The sequence below is a fragment of the Pyrgilauda ruficollis genome, unplaced genomic scaffold, assembly GCF_017590135.1.
Source record: "Pyrgilauda ruficollis isolate IOZ18807 unplaced genomic scaffold, ASM1759013v1 scaffold40, whole genome shotgun sequence".
NCBI classification, from domain to species: Eukaryota; Metazoa; Chordata; class Aves; order Passeriformes; family Passeridae; genus Pyrgilauda; species Pyrgilauda ruficollis.
In genome coordinates, this window is record NW_024525490.1 from 6761883 (window position 1) to 6780416 (window position 18534).

Sequence of the window (18534 nt, forward strand, 5' to 3'; positions counted from 1 at the left end):
CTTGTGAAACTGCTGTTTACCAAACCTTCAGATCAGACAACATGTAAACAAAGCACAGCCAACAAACTCTTCAGGGTGACAAACAGATACTTGGAATGAAGGGGGAAAGAGGACAGGACCTTGCAAAAGCAAAAGCACCTCAATCATCAAAGCCAGCATCAGAATGCTTTCTGTCTCAGCTATGAATGCTATGCTTTGATCCATGAAAGCTGCTGAGAAGGGGAAGTGATTTAACTCCCTGAGTGCAAACAGCAGTGCCCCTTCCTTGTGCCGTGAGAAAGGCTGCTGGAGCTGCTGCTGCTGCTCTTGGGCATTGTACATGAGGCTTCTTCCCCTTTCCCTGGCTTGTGTCTGCATATGTCTCTAAATTTCTTTTAATTCTTATCTCTTATGACCTAACAGAAGTCAGGTTTTTAAATTAATTCAAAATTATTTGCACAGAGCTGAACCTGTTTGCTGGCCTACAGCAGCAATGATCTATCAACAAATGAAGCCTATTTAACATGCCTAAGCAAGTTGGACTGCTGTTGAGAAGTTAGATCCAAAATTTCCTAATCCTTACACAGATGAAGGAAGAGGAAGTGTTTTAAATGTTTTCCATCATGCAGCCTGCCATGCTGGTCTAGTTTTCTCTGTCTTCCTGATTTTGGTTGCTTGTTTTTCCAGACCAGGGGAGCCCAAGAGCTTGCACTAGTGACTTGACTATTGAGGATTTAAAGATCCATTTAGAATCACAAAATACCTCAAGCTGGAAGGGACTCATAGGGATCTTTGAGTCCAACTCCCTGCTCCTTGCGGAACACCTAAAAGTAAATTGTGTGACTAAGAGCATCATCCAGATGCTTCTTGTATTTCTTTAGGTATAAGAGGTGAGATTCACTCTGAGATCAAGGCAGTTAATTTAATGTTACATCAGGTGCCCAGCTGGCTTCCAGTTGCCCTAGAAGTACATGAGAGAGGCAGCTGTTGGCCAGGGAGACAAGTTTCTGACAGACACCTGACAGAATGTTCAAGTTCAGGCAATGGGGTCCTCGAGTAACTGCCTGAGCTCACCTACTAATCAGTCGGTGGTGATCAATCAATCGGCAGGAACAGTCATGGGAACTGGAGCACTATCCATCCCACAAACCAGCACATGCATGGCCCTAATGATAAAGTCCTGCGTTCAGTTGCCTCAATACAGACTAAAGATATTTGCCTTCTGATCCATGGTGTGTTTGAGAGATGTGTGAGCCAGCAGATAAGAGAGAAGAAATGCAGAAGACTTGTGCCCCTCTGAAGTTCTCCTTTTCTGTGCTCCTATGAAGACCAGAAAAGTATCCCAGCACCTGTGCCATTAGAATGCCAGTGTTTAGACAACTGGAAAGGCCTGGATCTCCACTGACTCTAATAGGATTCTACACATTTAGCTCACCTGGAGACACTCTTAAGTTTGTGTGTCTTAGGAGATAATGTCACTGCAAGATATTCCTATTTTCAGGGTTTTTGAAGAACATGGATTAAATTCTGTAAATATCTCTTCTATACTAAAGATACAAGTATCTCAAGAGCAACTACCTTTTTTTTCTTCTTTTCTAAAGCATATTTTTAGGTGGGAAAGGATAGAAAGGCTTTCAAATGTAATTTTGATTTTGTGTCAGAAAAGAAACTGTATAATCTTGAATCACTTGATTTTGCAAAGGAATCTTAATAGGATGCATTTCAGAGTAAGTATGGGGCAAAGTCAGCCAGTTCAGGAAGCAAAACAAACTCATTTTAAATTTTGGAAATTCAAATACCACTTCAAGTTCTGAAATATTTGTATGTAGGAAGCTCAAGGATGATTTAATTTAATGGTGTTTTCTTTTTTGCTTCTTGTAAAATGCTTAAAAGAGTCATGCAGTATTCATAGAATGGTTTATTCAGGTTCAAAGTTCCTTACCAAAGCCAAAATTAGCTCTCAAACAAATAACACAGTTTCTACATAAGCAAGGATGACAAGTGTATGTCACTGTTGATTACGAACCAAAACTCAAAATTTTTAATTGAAATTCAGGCAACAATAAAAAAAGTAATGAAAAGTAATCTTGCACATAAAATATGTAAGAAGTGATTCTGTGTGTTACTACACAAAATCCTGATCCAACTTTCTTGAACTTTATAGTGAAATAACTAAAGATCTTAAAGGATTAGAGAAGAATTGAAATGATTACTTAGATCCAAAATGAAACAAAAAACATTCTTCCATTAAACCTGGAAAATATGTAATTTAAAATGTTGTTCTCAATGCTAACAAATATGGAATTTCCCATGGCTATGCAAATGTGGTGTCAAATCAAACAAGTAATCTTATAGCAGAAAAGGAGATGTTCAGGTTTGCACATTCTGACACCTGAATTTAGGATTGTAGATGCAAGATGGGCATATACTCAATGGAGATCAGAAGCTTAATTAATTTATCAAATTAGTTAGACCAACTGAGATTAGGCAGATGTTTAGTGACAACTGAAACTCCCTAGGGTATCTTGTCTGACCTCCAAACACTTCTCCAGGAGGAGCTGAAACATATCTCAACATCATTTAAGTATCTCAGATACAGCAGGACATCTCAAATCCATATTGGCATGTATTAGCCCCATCAGGCTGCCCAATCCATTGGAGATTTCTGGATACAGTTCTTGAATTTATTTTATAGTGGAAAAGTTCTGAGTAATGAAGGAAATTTCTAAATAAGAGTGGTTTCAAATTCACACAGTGGAAAATCAGAGCATTAACAAAAACCAGTCTATCTTCAGGCTGGGAGGTAAGGATGGAGCCTGAAGAAAACAAGATTGGAAGAGAATCAGCTGTATTCAAACAAGGAGAACCATGGAATGCTGCAAAAGTGTCCTATTAAATAAGGCAAATTGGATGAAAAATTTTAGATAGCAAATTCACCCCCCAAAACAGAATCTTGTATTGTTTTAAACCATGATTATTAAAGAGAGAAATGTCTTTTCCCTTACAGAGTATGAAAGTTATGTCCTTGTGTTCCATATTCTTTGTACTGCGAATTTATTTTAATTGAATCTGGCCTAATAATGAGACTACAGAAGCTCCTTTATGGGCCACCCCACACACATGGGGTATGATTTGATTTCTGAAACCTGAGTGCCAGTTGGTCTTTGAAAGATATAAAGTACTGAGAAGTCCACATGGGGCTTGGAGATATGACAGAAAACTTATTCAAGTCCCAAATTCTTCTGAAGCCACAGCTAATGGCCAAACATCTACCCAGGGATGTCTAAAGTGACCCTACATGCTCACATTTAGCAGACTGAATCCTCTCCATTTTGTCTGATCTGCTCAAACAGCACGTAAGTACACTTTTTTCTTACTTCACCAACAAGAAGTAGCCATAACACCTAGCAGACAATCTTGTTACATGTAATTTCCTATTTTTCATAATTTTGCCTCACAAATAAAATAATACGGGATATTATTGTCCCTTGAAAATTATATTCTTCATTTTATTATTCAAGTAATTCCCCTTTGTTTTGTTAAAGCACAGCAGTTGTGCTCTGTTGCTGGCCAGAATGTAAAGATTAATGCTGCATATTTCTGTTTCTATTTAAATCAAAGCATTATCCCTATAGCAACTGAATCTACAGCTTAACAGCACTGCACACTTTCTGGCAGGGTGGTGAAAGCAAGACATAAAAATAGCTCAAAACAGCGACTAAAACCTCTGGAGAGGTCTCATTTCAGCAGAGAAAATATTTGAACACAAATCCAGTTCCTTCAAGGACTCTGCTCTTCAAGGAACACGGATGATTTGAAAACAGAAAGAAGTTCCCTCTGAGAAAATCTATTGAGACAATATTGACAGCTACTGCATTTTGACAGAAATTATATGTAAGCTACATCTATGCCTCTTCAGCAATGCTTCACTTTTCTGTGAGAGGAAAAGGTGGCCATTAGTGGTACAAGCATGCACATAAGCTTGGTGTGTGAAGACCTAGCTGAAATATGGGGACAATAATAGAATTCAGTAGTAGGTCGCTATAAATTAAATGCAAACAATAATCCCTAAACTCATCTGGAATATGAACTGCAATGATGAAAAAGAACTTTGCCTATAATACTAAGCTTGCTATGTTTTCCTGTCAGCAGCTGCCATTCTAGCCTGCCACCTGCTTTCCAAATGTGCTCTAGATGCTGCTGCTGGTGGTTCACCCTATGGACATGAAGGTGACTTAGCCGAGTAAATTGCTGAAGCAAGAATTTAGGTGGGTGGGTGGGAGTGGGACGTTTCAGTCCACATTTATGCTTTTTTTTGTCTTGCAATTTTGGTTTTGTATTGCCTCTAATATGCTCATAAGGGCATAAGAAAACTATTATCCTTTCTTGCTCCTCAGAAAGATCAAATGTCAAGCGTTTAACAGCTCTGGGAGGATCCTGCAAAGTGCAACAGTTGTGACATGCAGCAGTGCAACAATCAGAAAACAATGCCAAATTATGTTTTTAAAGCATTTCCTTCATTGCTGTATTTAGGAGAACATAAATACACTCATAAGGGGAATGGGGAGCAATCTGTGTGCTAAACTTGGGGTCAATTTTCCAAATATCAATACAGCTTATTAGCTTTAGAAGCAGGTTTTTTGTACCAATTTTCTTACAGGTGAGGATTTGTGTCACAGGCAGGAAAACCAATTACCATATAATTCTCTCTCCAATACAGTTAGCAGATTGTTTTTAGTTTGACAGATATGCAAATGTTTTTCTTCATAGCACACAGAAGGACAGGTTTTTGTTGGTTTAAGAAGCATCACACAGAGGCTTCACAGTGTGAAGTCTTTTTTCTCATTCAAATCTGTCTCACTGTCTGCAAGGTTTTCAGTCAGTATCTTAACAAGTTTTAAATCAGCACTTTTCTCTTTTTAAAAAAATTTATGCAAATATGTGGAAATAAATGAACACATGTGAAAGCACATAAGGGGAAGCAAGCATAATTAGTCTTGGCAGATACTTTTAAAATAAAAAATCCTCATCAGCAAAGGTTTTACAGCTGCGTTACAATGTGTTTGAAAACAAAATTTATTACAATGGAAGTGTTGACACTCAACAGCAATTTGGAACTGCAAATGTGCTTCCTCCTTCTGTACATACAGCCTGGGCACTCAGCTCCATCTACTCTGAGACAAAGTATGAAAGACCAGAGGCTCAACTTTTGGGCAATCTCTCCTGGCTACCAACTCTCATCCCATTGATCAGCCAGGTGAGCAGCTTAGAGATGAACTGACAGACTTTGAACAATGTTTGGAGCTCCTACAGATTTAAACTGGCTCAGAACTTTCTAATGTTGGACAGTCAGTAGTTTATTCCACAAGGGGTTTTTTTAATGGAAAATAATAATTCCCAGGAAACAGAAGTTACCTATTTTTGCCCCATCAGTCACATTTGGGCATTAACACAGTCAAACTGTCCTCCTTCTTACTTTTTCTCTGCTATCCCAGCTGCTCACTTAGTTTGAAAACAAAGTCACACATCTATTTCTTCCCATGCATTTCCCAGCAAGTCTGGATGCCAGTGACTTTAGTGGAGCAGAACCAGCTCATGAAATTCTTAAAAATATTCCCCAGAAATGGTCCTAATGTTATTTTAATAGTTTAATATTAATGTGTTTGTCTAACTGAATGAACTTTCATCTCCTTCCTTCCTTCCTTCCTTCCTTCCTTCCTTCCTTCCTTCCTTCCTTCCTTCCTTCCTTCCTTCCTTCCTTCAATAAATTACCATAGTTATTAATCTAGGGACAGTCTGTGCTGTGTCTAAAACCATATATATATACTTACTAAACAGTAGAGCCACTTGCTATGCACTTGCCACCATTTCTGCATTTTATTAAACTGCATGGGGAATCTTTACATTGTCCAACACTGCGACCAGAATTGGGGTGTCCTTCTGGAGTTCCTGGTGATTTGAACCCTTTATTAAGGCTGGTGTGAACTTGAACATCAAAAATGCAACCTCAAAAGTAGAAAGAAAGAAAGAAAGAAATGAAGTTTAAAGAGACAGCAAAAAGCAAAACAAACCGAACAACAGGAGAGTGTCAACCCTCAGTGAATGGGTTCCTCTAGAATATCTTCAGAATGAGCAACCATACCATCTACAGGAGATAAAGGTAGGCCAACTAATTTTTATTCAGACAGACGAGTGGATCATCAGAAGTTCTTCATTTAATGGTAAGTAAAACAAAAGAAATAATTTCTTAAGGAATAGACAAATATAAAGTCAGTGACTAGTGCAATTTTGTGTTTACACACTCATGCTCTTACAGGAATGTGTTTGTATCAGATAAAAACAGCCACAAATCCCCCAAAAATATAAAACACTAAAGAACCAACCAATCAACAAACCAAAGCCCCAAAAACCCAAGGAAAAAAAAAAACAACAACAGACAGCAAGAAATCTACTTAATATAGAATATAATAGAATCCAGATGGCATAAAATATAATATAATAATAATAATAATAAATAAATAATATAATGCAAGTAAGGAATGAGGACTTGAATATCCATGGGCTGAAAAGGACCCCTTCAGGTAATGACTCAAATCCTTCCCAAGTGAATGCTTCAGTCCTTGGTACATGCAGATCATGTCACACATGACATTTTAAGGTTGACATTCTTCAGGCCCTTAATCTCAGAAAATAATTTTAAAAATTAATATATACTAGTAAGGTAAACACTTCTGGGCCTGTTGCTCAGTCCTGTGGCCAAGTGACCTGGCATGGTCACAATTTTATTATCAAACTTTTATTACTTTCCAGAAGAGTACAGCTGCATGCAGACTGCCACTGGGAAATGATCCAAAGATTATTCTAAGTCCCTGAACACACTAAAGAATTGTTTAGGTAAACAATAATTGCCATAAATATTTGTCAGGGAATACTGTAATAATTTATTTGTAAGGATAAGATTTGTAAAGATGCTTTGTAAAGATGATAGAGTGTCAGTGCCTGGATCTATTCTCTGATTTTCTTTTAATATCATAATCCATTGGTGTCCCAAGTGAAAGGGGGAGCTAAAGCTTCTGAGTGAAGCAGAGGTGTTCCCTGCTTGCTCCTTCCCAGCAGCTCCTGCTCAGCCTGTGAGCTTTCCAGGGACTGCCCCTTTGGAGAGACTTTGCCCTTCCTGGTGGTGTCACAGGATAGTCAGCCTTATGGCTCAGGCTGAAGTCACCAGTATTTCTGGATCATGTTTATGGCTCCATGTGCTTATTTCTATACTGCAAAACTGAAGATGATGCCATATAATTATATAATATAATAGTTTTTTGGATCATATCCTAAATGACCTTTCAAAATGTACCCCAGCACCCAAGTGATGTATAGTCGCATTTAAAGGTAGCCTTAAACATTTTTAAAATGTCATCCAGATCTATACATAAATATATATACAATTTCAAACTAAAAATCAGGTTTTAAACCGCATTAGTTAAACTAGTACATAAATCTATTTGAAAATCTTCAGAATTTTCTAAACATGATTTATAAAATTTAGCTGAGACATAGTGAATACCTACAGTGCCTGAAATCACAAGAAGAGTTGGAATTCAGCAGTGCATATCAGAGGCTCTCTGCTTAATATTAGAAGCAGGGAAAGGATATATTATGGAGATTGCAAGTAATCATTACACTGATTTTAAAAGCATCGCTTAAAATGAGTTTTTGCATGACTCCCTGAAATCACAAAAGAAGTAGACTTGCATCTGAAAGACCCAACGAATATCCAATGTGATTTTTTATAGTTACATAATTTTTTGAACCAAGTATAAGTAATATCTACAAGAAAGATAACTATTTTAACCACAGTTTCATGACAGTGAAAGTAGCTTTCTTAGGCTATTTCCATATTTCACACATTTTGTAGCCTTGTCTATATTGACACATAACTGTTAATTCAGAAACTATTAATAAGTAATTTAAAAATAACCTAGTTTGATGATTATTTGCAATCTGTGTATTATTGCTTGTTTGCTTTTTACAGGGTTGCTTTTTTAGGCTGCCTTATGCTTGGTAAATCCTAACTAATGTTTCATCTCTTTATCAGTAGCAGATAAAGCATGTTCTGTTCTCCTGGGTCTTGCTGGAGTGCTAAGAAAAAGCAGCCCAGAGCTCTGCGTAAACAATGGAAAGCACAGTGAGTCCCCAAGGACTTTAAGGTCATCATGGAAAATAAACTGGCATTTGTGTTGATGACTAGTTTGAGTGTACCAACCACAGTTTAACTGTGCCATCTAGGTTAGGAACAGTTCTTGAGCACTGGTAAACAAAGCATGTAATAGGTACAAGAGTGTTTTGGCCCAGCTGAGTTAAACTGAATCTTTTATTTAATGAGTCAGAGCAGCAATATGAGCCTGTTGTGGCAAGCACTATGCAACCTTCTGCAGAGGGATCAGCTGATGGATGTGCCTTGTTTCTGACCTGAATTTCCTTAGCTCTGCCAGTTCTGGGCCCCTTTTAATGAGAGACTGCCAACTATTCTGAATAATGGAGAGCTTTCCTGACACAGCCAAGTTTGCAAGAGGAACTGGAAGTTCCCGACTTTGTGAGTTAAACTTGGCAAGATTCTGAACATCAGTCTTATGCAAGTAAACAGAAATCAGACACCAAGACTGTACACTCACAGATGGTATACTACCCTTTTTTTGCAATCTTTTGAATTGTGGCTTCTTAGACTACACCTAGGCCTTTCTACTATTGACCTTTTTTACCATCAATTTATTTTATAGCTTTCACCCCAGTCAAGCAGAGCTCATAAATCACTAAAGAGCTACTAACAATGGATTAAGTAAACTTGAGGGATTATCGTAAAATATTATACTCCTCTACTCAGCTTTACATTTTGTTTATTTTTTCCAATATATCCTTATCACACAAAGAATTTTTCCTATAATTTCTTGCTAGGATCTCTTGCCCACTTGTAAGCACTTGGTGTTAAGTTGGCTAAAAGGTACACAAATCAGGCATTTTCAATATGCACTAAAAGTGCAGCAAGAGAATGACAGAAATAGATACACTGATAAATATTTTGCATCTGAATGAAGCACTGAATTTACAAACTTCTTAAATCCTACCTATCCTTAAATGCTTTGCTTTTCCTCTGTCTTTCTTTGCTGTTTGTGAGTAATGGGGTGTCGGAGTGCTGGTCTAAAAGATGGCCCTGACAGTGACTGCTCAGGTCTTCTCAGAGCTGTGACCCAAACACCCAGAGGTACCTGTATGAATCATACAGCACTGACTAAAAGCCAGTTCAGAACTCACTTTCCTTCTGTGACATTGGTGCTGCAGGAACATAAAGATAAGCTGGCTTGTAATGTATTCTAGCTTATTATGAGCTCAAACTTTGACTGAAAGGCTATATTTGTATCTGTTTGGAACTCAGCTGCGTTCTGGCTTTACTCTATTTTTCAAAAGTGACTGCAGTACCTGCAATTTTATTTACTTTGCAAAATCATTTATGTGAAGAGATGGTTCTTTCAGCATGAAAGAGGTCCTTCAACAGTTCAGCTTTGTGGTAAGAGTTTCTTTAGCCTATTTAGTCCTCCTTTTAATAGCATTTGCTGTCAAACAACAGATTAGTTCGATAGCCATGCTTCATCCTGCTTAGGAACAGGACCACAGGAACAATCAGTTGCTCCCTCTTTCTCTGCTCCTCACTTATTTCTAGATGCAAGCCCTGACTCTCCATCAGTTGGATCAATGGCTAGACTGCATCCTGCAGTCATGGTAGCATAGACCATGAAACATCAGAACTCTCCCTCTTTTGTCCCTGACACCAGATTTCTCTCTGCCTCTTTCAGAGATGGAAGGGCTGGAACTTCAGCTGTAACTTCCAGTTTTTCCCAAATAATTCTGTCTCATTTTGTGTAGGTGAGTCATAGTGCTGAGTTGTGCAGACCTTTGAGTTGTGCAGTCAGTTGGTTTTATAATCCCTTTTCAGATTGTCCATTAATGACCAGGCTGAGTCTCTTTGGCCACAAGATTTTCCGCTACCTAAACCTCACATCTGACTTTTTAGAGAATCTGCAGTGTGCTCAGAAAACTCTCAAGGTCCCTTAATTACACTGTTATAGGAAATGAAAAAAAGCTGAACACTTAAATGAACCATCCCATTTACAAAAAGCTCCTGTAAGCCTCCAAGGAACCTCAAATTCAGATACAGTGCAAAGAGCCTCAAAGTCCACATGAACTTGGCTGCTTCATCTGAGCTCTACCTTTACCAGTTTCTTCACCTTCTCATAGGGACTTTGAATGGGAATGAAACTTTGCAAATTGCTTACAGTACCATCAAACATCATTCAGCATTTCAAAAGAATCTCAAGGTACTGATTTCCTAAATTAAAAAATTCCATAACTTTTGGTTATTAAATGACAATTTATTAAAAACATTGGTGTTCAGTTTCCTCCTCCTCTGTGGAAATGTCTTGAACAAGTGCTAAAGGCATGCAGGTCAGGGTAGAAATGGTCTGAAACTGTAGCTGTACAGAGAAAAAATCCTAAATTACTGCACACTGACACTGGGGACATTTAGTCTGCAGCAGTAAGGCTGGTCTCAATGTTTCTTCATCCAATAGTGATTTCTTACAAAAGGAGACGTACACTCTGGTATTAGAAGCAAAATGGTTTTAATAAATCATGTCTTTAAAAGGAGCCAACAGCAGGGTTCCAAAACTCTGAGTGGTTTAATCAACTATGTCCTAGATAAATTTATCTTGGCTGTCACTTCCAGAGTTTCTGTGAGTTCCCTACAGCTGAAGTTTGGCTGAAGTAAAATAGTTCAAAATTTTCTTCTCTGATAGTGGTATTGCAGTTCCTACTGTGGAAAAAAAAAAATCTATGGAGGTTTATTTCTTATCCTGAAGATCCTGAGAACTGGAACTGGGGAGATTTCTGAGCTAGAAGAACAAATGAGATGCTGACTACGTAAGAAAACATTGGAGGAAATTGATGACAGGAAAGTGTAGATTCCTTGAAAGCCACTGTGCTCTGGAGAACAGAGACAAGCTGCTGCTGGGAACAGGAGCATGGAATGAATTAGCAAATATAATAGTTTTAATACTGTAAATGCTAGGGACAAAGAGAAAACTGTTTATGTGCTACATATTTCCCAAAATTTTGCAGTAATACTTATTTTTAAAGAGCAGGTAAAAATCAATAAATAGTAAGGTAACTAACAGTACATGAACTTTGTGGTTTTTTTTGAAAAATTATTAATACTGAATTTGTAGAAATTTGGTCATTACAATACATTTGGAACATGAGGAACCTGGAAAACTCAAAATATTTTTGCTTAAGTAAAGCACTAGAGATTCCTGTTAGTCCCACCTAACATTAGCATGTCTACAAAAATGCCCAAATTACTTCACAGATATTGACCCTATGAAAACAGTTGCACAGACATTATATTTTATGATATGCCAATTTTCAAGCTGCTAAGAGGCTATGAAAGGTACAACTATACAATCCATGCTTCCTGAAAAGACAGAGACAGATGAGATGTTAATTCATATGACATTCTGAGTGAGAAGTTGAATATATGATATGAAATTAAATTTGAGGAAATTTCAGTGTAAGAACAAAAAGTGAAGTAATAGCTGGAAATAAAGCAGGTACATGGGCTTAATGAAAATGCAGTGTTTTAGTGCATTAAAGTGAGTTTTATTGCTATGCTTGACTTTCATAACATACCCTCAGTTTCATAATCGAGAACTCAAACAGTTTTACTATTGCAAAATGTTTTCTTTTCATTTGAAAGGCTTTCCAGTGCTTAAAATTAATTGAAAATTTACCTTGTAAATATCAAGAACATTATTCCTTTGGAAGTAAAGAACAAAAATAAAGTGTTATGAACAAGTCCTTTGCTTCATTGCTGATCTGGTAGGAGTTGAAAACAGATTTATAAAGCTTCAATATCAGTTTTGAGGTAAACATTATTATCTGCTTGATAAATATTTGCAAAAGGAATTAGCTAAGTCCTGTCTTGCGACCTAGATCACAATGCCAGGAAAAAAAAACCAGATTTCTTTCAGAAAGAAGTTTTCAGCATGAAATCTATTACCCAATCTATCACTGCCAGTCACAGTGGGAGAAGAACCTAAACTACTTCAGAGAAAGGAAGTCCTTTCAAAGTGATGCTGTAGAACAGGGATACATAAGAAGAGATTACATGGCAAACATTACAATGGAAAACTTTCCTTTTAGCAGAGACAGAAAATATTAAAATTATTTAGCAAAGCCTCTTTTGCATCATCTTAGTTATCGTAGTTTCTTAGTTATCATAGGAAAATAATGAAAAAGCCACAGGAAATTCAGCCAAGGAGATTCTAGTTTGTTTCCTGATAAGACAGAGATTGTATATATTTCTTTCATAGGCAACTGAAACAATCTGATGCATGTATTAAAAGGAATTGAAAATGGTGGAATCTTTACCTTGAAAGCCATTCTTAAACCTGGGTCCCTTTGGTAGGAGTTCTGGAGTATACTCACGATAGCCTCCTAAATAAAACTGACTGAAGACATTGAGTCCAACCAGCCTCCCAGGAGAAGTGACAGTTTTATTCTTCTGATCATCCACCTTTCAACGAAACATTAATACTTGTTACAACAAAGGGATTTGCCTTTATTTAGGAACTCCTAGTGAAGAAAATCCTCCCAGCTTTATAGGGAAGCACAAACAAAAAAAAATTTCCATGCAAAATGTGAAAAAACACAGAGAACACTTTCATCTAAAGGCTGTCCTTGAGGATATCCTTCCTTTTTACCTTCAGCCAGCCTTTCTGGAGATTTCTGCCAAGATGGATGACATGAATATTCAGTGTCAGATCAAGTGGTTTGCTAATGATTGTTGCTGTGCCAGAACCTAGATTGTAGCTATATACCACTCTCCCATTACGGAGGCCTAACTCCAAGAAATCATCTCCATTCAGACCTGAAAAAACAAAAGAAGGATAACTACTTATTCCAGGATTTAGTGAACATCAGTGTGTAAAATATAAAATATACTCCAAATCCACTGAAGAATTAGCAAAATATTAGCCAGGAAGTTTATGAGTTAACTATATATTTCTAATAATCTCTGTTTAATTTGTAACACTATTTCCAGTATTCTTGTGTATTTAAAATAGAAACTGCAGAGATTTTAAACATTTATAGGATTTTTGAATTAAGTGAGTGACAAAAACCTGCCAACCCTTCAACTCTGGTGGATTTAGCAGCCATTGCTGTTTTCAACTTCCTCCAAAATCTAAAAAAAAAAAAAAAAAATTTCAAGTTGCAGATGAGAATAGACCCTGACTTAATTCTGCTCCAGGATGACTTCAGCTTTCATTATAGGTACTTCAAAAGCCTCAAAACCAGAAGACACACCTGCTGCTCTGAGGCAAGGGAGTAACAGGGACATGGACAGCTCTAAAGAAGCTATAGGAACTTCTACCAAGCTCCTTCAGCTGCCCTTGACTCAATAGCACCTGGAGACTTTATTGCACCTGCCTCTGATTAAGGCAGCTCTAGGATGTTCATTGATGGAATTTCCTCGGTCAGCCAAGTGCTTTAATTCTTTAAGCCTTCTTAACTTTCAGGTTAGAACTGATTGATTTTCCAGTTTGCAGTGAATAATTTAATTTCTTTACATTTAGGCCTGCATGCTATAAGTGCTGTTTGTGCTTTTAGTAACTACAGCGTGAAATGTCATTTGAAGGATTTTAAGTCTGACAGAAAGCCCATGAGTAAGAGCTCAATTCCTGGACCTATTCCTGGTCATGCAAATAAACACATTTTTACACTGTCATCTTTAAAGAACATTCAGCCTCTCTTCTCATGCAGACAAGGGAGGAACCAACATTGTTTAGAGAAAACCTGATCAACTTGTTTCTTTTTATCAACCCCAACCTTTCTTTGTTTATGGTAAAAGAACCAGGATACAAACAATGGTGAAAGTGAAGAATGTTCTCACTTGTGCCTTAGGATGACCTGAATAGAAATTCAAAGCCATCAATTTCTTTTATACAACTCTCTTGTGAATTCAAGCAATTCAGTGCTCAATTTCATGCCCATACATAGTATTTTATTTGATATTTTCTTCTGTTTTCATAAGGCTGTATTGTTTTGTGTTTGTTTCAGGGAAGGTCTCTTCCTATTTGTTCCTCCAGTGCCACATGGTGGCCCTCATTTAAAATGTGTGTTTTGATGCCCCTGTCTCAAATGCATGGGAAATTGTCTTCATTTGCAAAAAATGAAATAGGTTTTTCCCCAGGAAACAAGGCTACTTATATTGTCCTCCCACTGAAGCTCTGCACACAGCTGCTTCACCGCCAAAACTGACATATTCCCCTTATCTCATATCCTGGAAATGAATCTGGGGAGTACTGTGCTTTTTCTGTACAGAATTTTCTTTTTTTCTAGAGTTACTATTCCGATGCAATGGGAATCTACAGAAAAAAAGGAAAAGTAAATCCTTATTCCAAACACTATAAATCCACTGCCTCTGTAGGAGGTGTGCAGCTACATTCAGTTGTAGAGAACACAAACACTATTCATTTTTTATTACAATGATTTGTTCATGATTTATTCATAACTGAATGAAATCTCATTGCTTTCAGTTACACTGGCACTTTACCAGTGAAGAACTTCCAAACTGAAAATAACAATTCTTTTTTAAAAACCTTTACTAAAGTTTCTATTTTCAGCAGTGTCTACAATGTACTTACGTCATTTGACTGGAAAAACGAGGGGAAGCACATTAAAGACAAACTGTTATTTAAAAGGCTTTCTGATTTTTTTTAAAATGCTTTTTCAGAATTAAAGTACATTAAAGACATGCAACAGTGCCAGTACCATACAAAACTGACTTGATAGTGAAGATAATCATAGAATCATAGACTGTTGAGAGGTTGGAAGGGACCCTAAAGATTATCTAGTCCCAACACCCACTGCCATGGGTTGGGATACCATTGACTGGATCGAGTGGCTCAAGGTCTTATCCCTGGCCTCGAACTCTGTCAGGGTTGGGGTAGAATAAAATAATGTTAATAGTTTGCATAAATGAGACAGCTTTTAACTTTAGCTATGTATTGGGACAGAATTTTATAGTAGCTCACAAGAGGTTAGCTATGAAATTGATGCCTGTGGTTTGGGTAGAGACAACATTGGAGGGGAATCAGGTAGGGTGCCACAAGAGAATGTTAACTACAAGAAATGGGATGAAATGGAGAAAGGGGAAAATTCAAATTAAGTATTAATTAAAATTAAGTATTAAAAAGTGCTTCCTTATGGAAGATCACTGTCTGTGAAAACCCTCATGCTTCTCCTGTTGAGAGTGCTGTTGCTTAACACTCAGTAAACGGTTAAAACAAGAGCATCTTCTTTTTTAAATAAGTAACATTTACTTGGTAAGAAACTGCTTTTGTTGTTAAAATATGGTGTGCTCAGTCTCCCCAGCCACTTCAACTAAGGAGAAAATCACAAATAATCAACAGCATTTTAACAACACCTCATTGTTCTGTGTTTTTTGAGCCTTGCACCTTGGCAGGTGTGCTGCTGCCCACCTGTTGTTCGACGCAGGGGTGCAGAAATGCCTGACTGCTGTACCACAGTGCTCTCACACACACAAAAATGATATGAAAAGTAACAAAAAGCCAGGTTTCTGCCTGGCAACTGCATAATAAGCTCAGAATGCTAGTATTCTCATTAATAAAAATGACACCATTAAGACTTTTTTTAAAGCTCAGTTCAGCCAAATATGATGCCAAGACCTACATTCCACAATGACTTCTGACAGTGCAGGGTACACCCTGCAGGCAGGCCTTTTTGAGACAAATGTTAGTGCAATGTATCATTTATACTTAAACAATTTTTTTTTTGTGTTCTCCTTTGGTTATTTTATCTGAAAAACAATCAGATTATTTCATACCATTGGTGTTCTACATTTCATATTTGCATTTTCTCCATCCTGAATAAAGACAATGAATTAATTGGCATGATTTTTGTTTGGTTATATTTCCTACAATTGGAAATGTTTCAAACAGGTTTTTGAAATTCAGTTCCCAAGGTTTCAGAAACGTGTTTGAATGTGGTGGCTCATTCTAGTCATTGAAAAGAATGTTCTAATGATTTCTTTGTGTTCATATTACAACAGAGTTTCTTATAAAAAATTTAATGATGCAGACATTGGCTTTTGAATGCTGTTTTCTGAATGATTAGATGGAAAGGTTTTAGATAATTTCAACTCTGTGCACCATTTCCACTCAGCTACCCAAAAAAGAAAGACAATATTTCATCCATCCACAAAAATGAAGAATAGCAAGTGAAAGGAAAAGCTGCCTTTGAGTGAATGGTGACTGTCACAGAAATAAAATGTGGCATGATGAGAGTTCTACCTGGATGTAGTTAAAATAATGTGAATGTAGTTCAGATAGCAGGATCCACCAGGTTTGACCACGTCTCCTGCTGAAGTTTGGGGAAAAAAACTTATCAAATTCTGATTTCCACACAGACAGAAGCAGTGCTAAGTTTTGAGTTTAAATCCATTCAGAGTGGTTAATACTGATCTGTGTTAGGCTAATTTGGGTAATCAACCCGATAAATTAAGTACCAAGGTCTCATGGCACACTAAAGTGCTGCTGAGCTGCACTAGCTAAATTTGACAGGATGTTTGCAAATGAAAAGTAGCAGACTTAATTATCTCACAGATAAACTGCTGAGCTGTTCTACACTAACAAGTTCTCGTTTGCATTGCAATATACTAACAGTCTGACTCCTGCAAGTCTGCCACAGGGAGAAAGGGAAAGAAGCCTCAGAGGGTATAGGAGTTTAAGTAAAGAAATGTAATAGAAAGAATGACTTAAGAAAATATCAAATGTATGAACATGGCAAATGAGGTCTCCCCTGTATCCTATTGATGTGATATACTGCAATTGTTTTCTTGGATATATATGCAACTGCATAATGCCTCCCCAAAATTGATTTTTAATAATGCATTTTGGGAGCTCAGTATCTTAAAACACCAAATAGTAATTTCTCCCCTGCTTCATCCTTCTGAAGCATTAATTTTCCATTCAGCGTAAGTGTAGGGTTCCTGTAGGTCTTGGGTCATATCTGCAAAACTCATGTGATGTTTCAGATATGGTAAAAGATCTACTACAGTAGTAGAGACTTCTACTATCACACCTAAATCACTCTCCTACTGTGATAGGTTTAGACATAAGACACATCATCCAGCCTCCATTCTCAGCTTCAACAATTCCATAGGATAGCTTCAAACTCTAAAGTTAGTCATGCTCCAATTGCAGAGTTGATTAAGATAAAAATAAGTTTTATTTCTTATGAAGTATCTCTGACCTATTACTGCTTTATGTCTGCATAAAATTATATAACATTTTCATCAACTTTCATTAGTATTATGGCTCTGTTTGGAGTAATGCTGAGATGGACAGAACACAAATAGTGTTACCCATGCCATGCTGATGCCATGCAGCCTGCCACAGAGGGGTGATGTGGAGAGATACCTTAAGTATTGTTAAAATCTTGATACAGATACTCTAAGTAGATTTACATAACTTGCTTCTCAGCTGTATCAATCAAACCAAATTGAATGATTTGCTACACAGACTTTAGCTCAACTTACTTGTAGCTAGCTTGGGTTACCTTGCATTGAGAGATCTTAAGGTTGAGGATCTATTTTATGTGAATAACACAGAGTTCAATGATCAATAATGAAATTTATGTTAACAACTGAAAAAAAGGGAACCTTGGCCTTCTGGTTTCCATTTATTTTGTTCAGAAATACACTACCTCAGATTAATTGATGACTTCAATTACTGGAAGCAATTATGTTTCTCCTTAATAAAAAGAAACATTTATACAACCTGATAGGTTACTCTGTCTTTACAAAACAATACAGTTTTGAAGATATTATTTTCCCACTAATAATATTATATCTTAAATAGAAAGAAGAAAAACCTGTGCATATTTTTATCCTACTTTTTCAACAAGAATTTGAAAGCTTGTGATAAGTGATACAAATAAAGCCTACCTTGGCCCTTCTGTCCAGTGAAAAAAATCAGGTTATCTTGTAAAGCTGAGTGGTGGTTTGCCAAATGAAATTTCAAGCGAAATTCATAGTAGAAGGTGATATTTGGGATTGTAGAATAAGCTAGGAATGAGGTATAGCCAAAGACATCTGTGCCACTGAAAGTTGGTTGAGTAATATTAATAGCTGGATTAAAAAAGAATAAATTCAGTGTTAGGGCAAAATGTTCAACACAGACTTATTTTAAAAATGAATTATTGACAACTACTGCCATCTTCTGGATTCTATGTAACATTGCTACAAATAACAGTACACTAATATTTAATCAAGACTCAGACAGACAAAAGAAAATACAGAAAGAAATGTTCTTGTTAAAAGAAATGCCATCTCCGACAGGTATTTGAGTGAAAATGAATACAAGAATGTGCTGATGAAGTTATGGAATAATAATTCTTCACAGGTAGAGGAAATAAGAAACAGCAGCA

General features: G+C 36.9%; 1 protein-coding gene across 1 annotated transcript in view; it reads right to left on the reverse strand.

The window, feature by feature from the left end:
* The window catches only part of EYS (eyes shut homolog), a 610207-nt gene that overhangs the window by 21988 nt on the left and 569685 nt on the right, over positions 1–18534 (reverse strand). The window contains exons 33-36 of the mRNA XM_041477332.1: positions 18053–18235; positions 12786–12952; positions 12454–12598; positions 5811–5985 (exon numbers count right to left, since the gene is read on the reverse strand). Coding sequence (XP_041333266.1) covers positions 5811–5985; positions 12454–12598; positions 12786–12952; positions 18053–18235 — 670 coding nt within the window. The remainder of the gene's footprint in view (positions 1–5810; positions 5986–12453; positions 12599–12785; positions 12953–18052; positions 18236–18534) is intronic.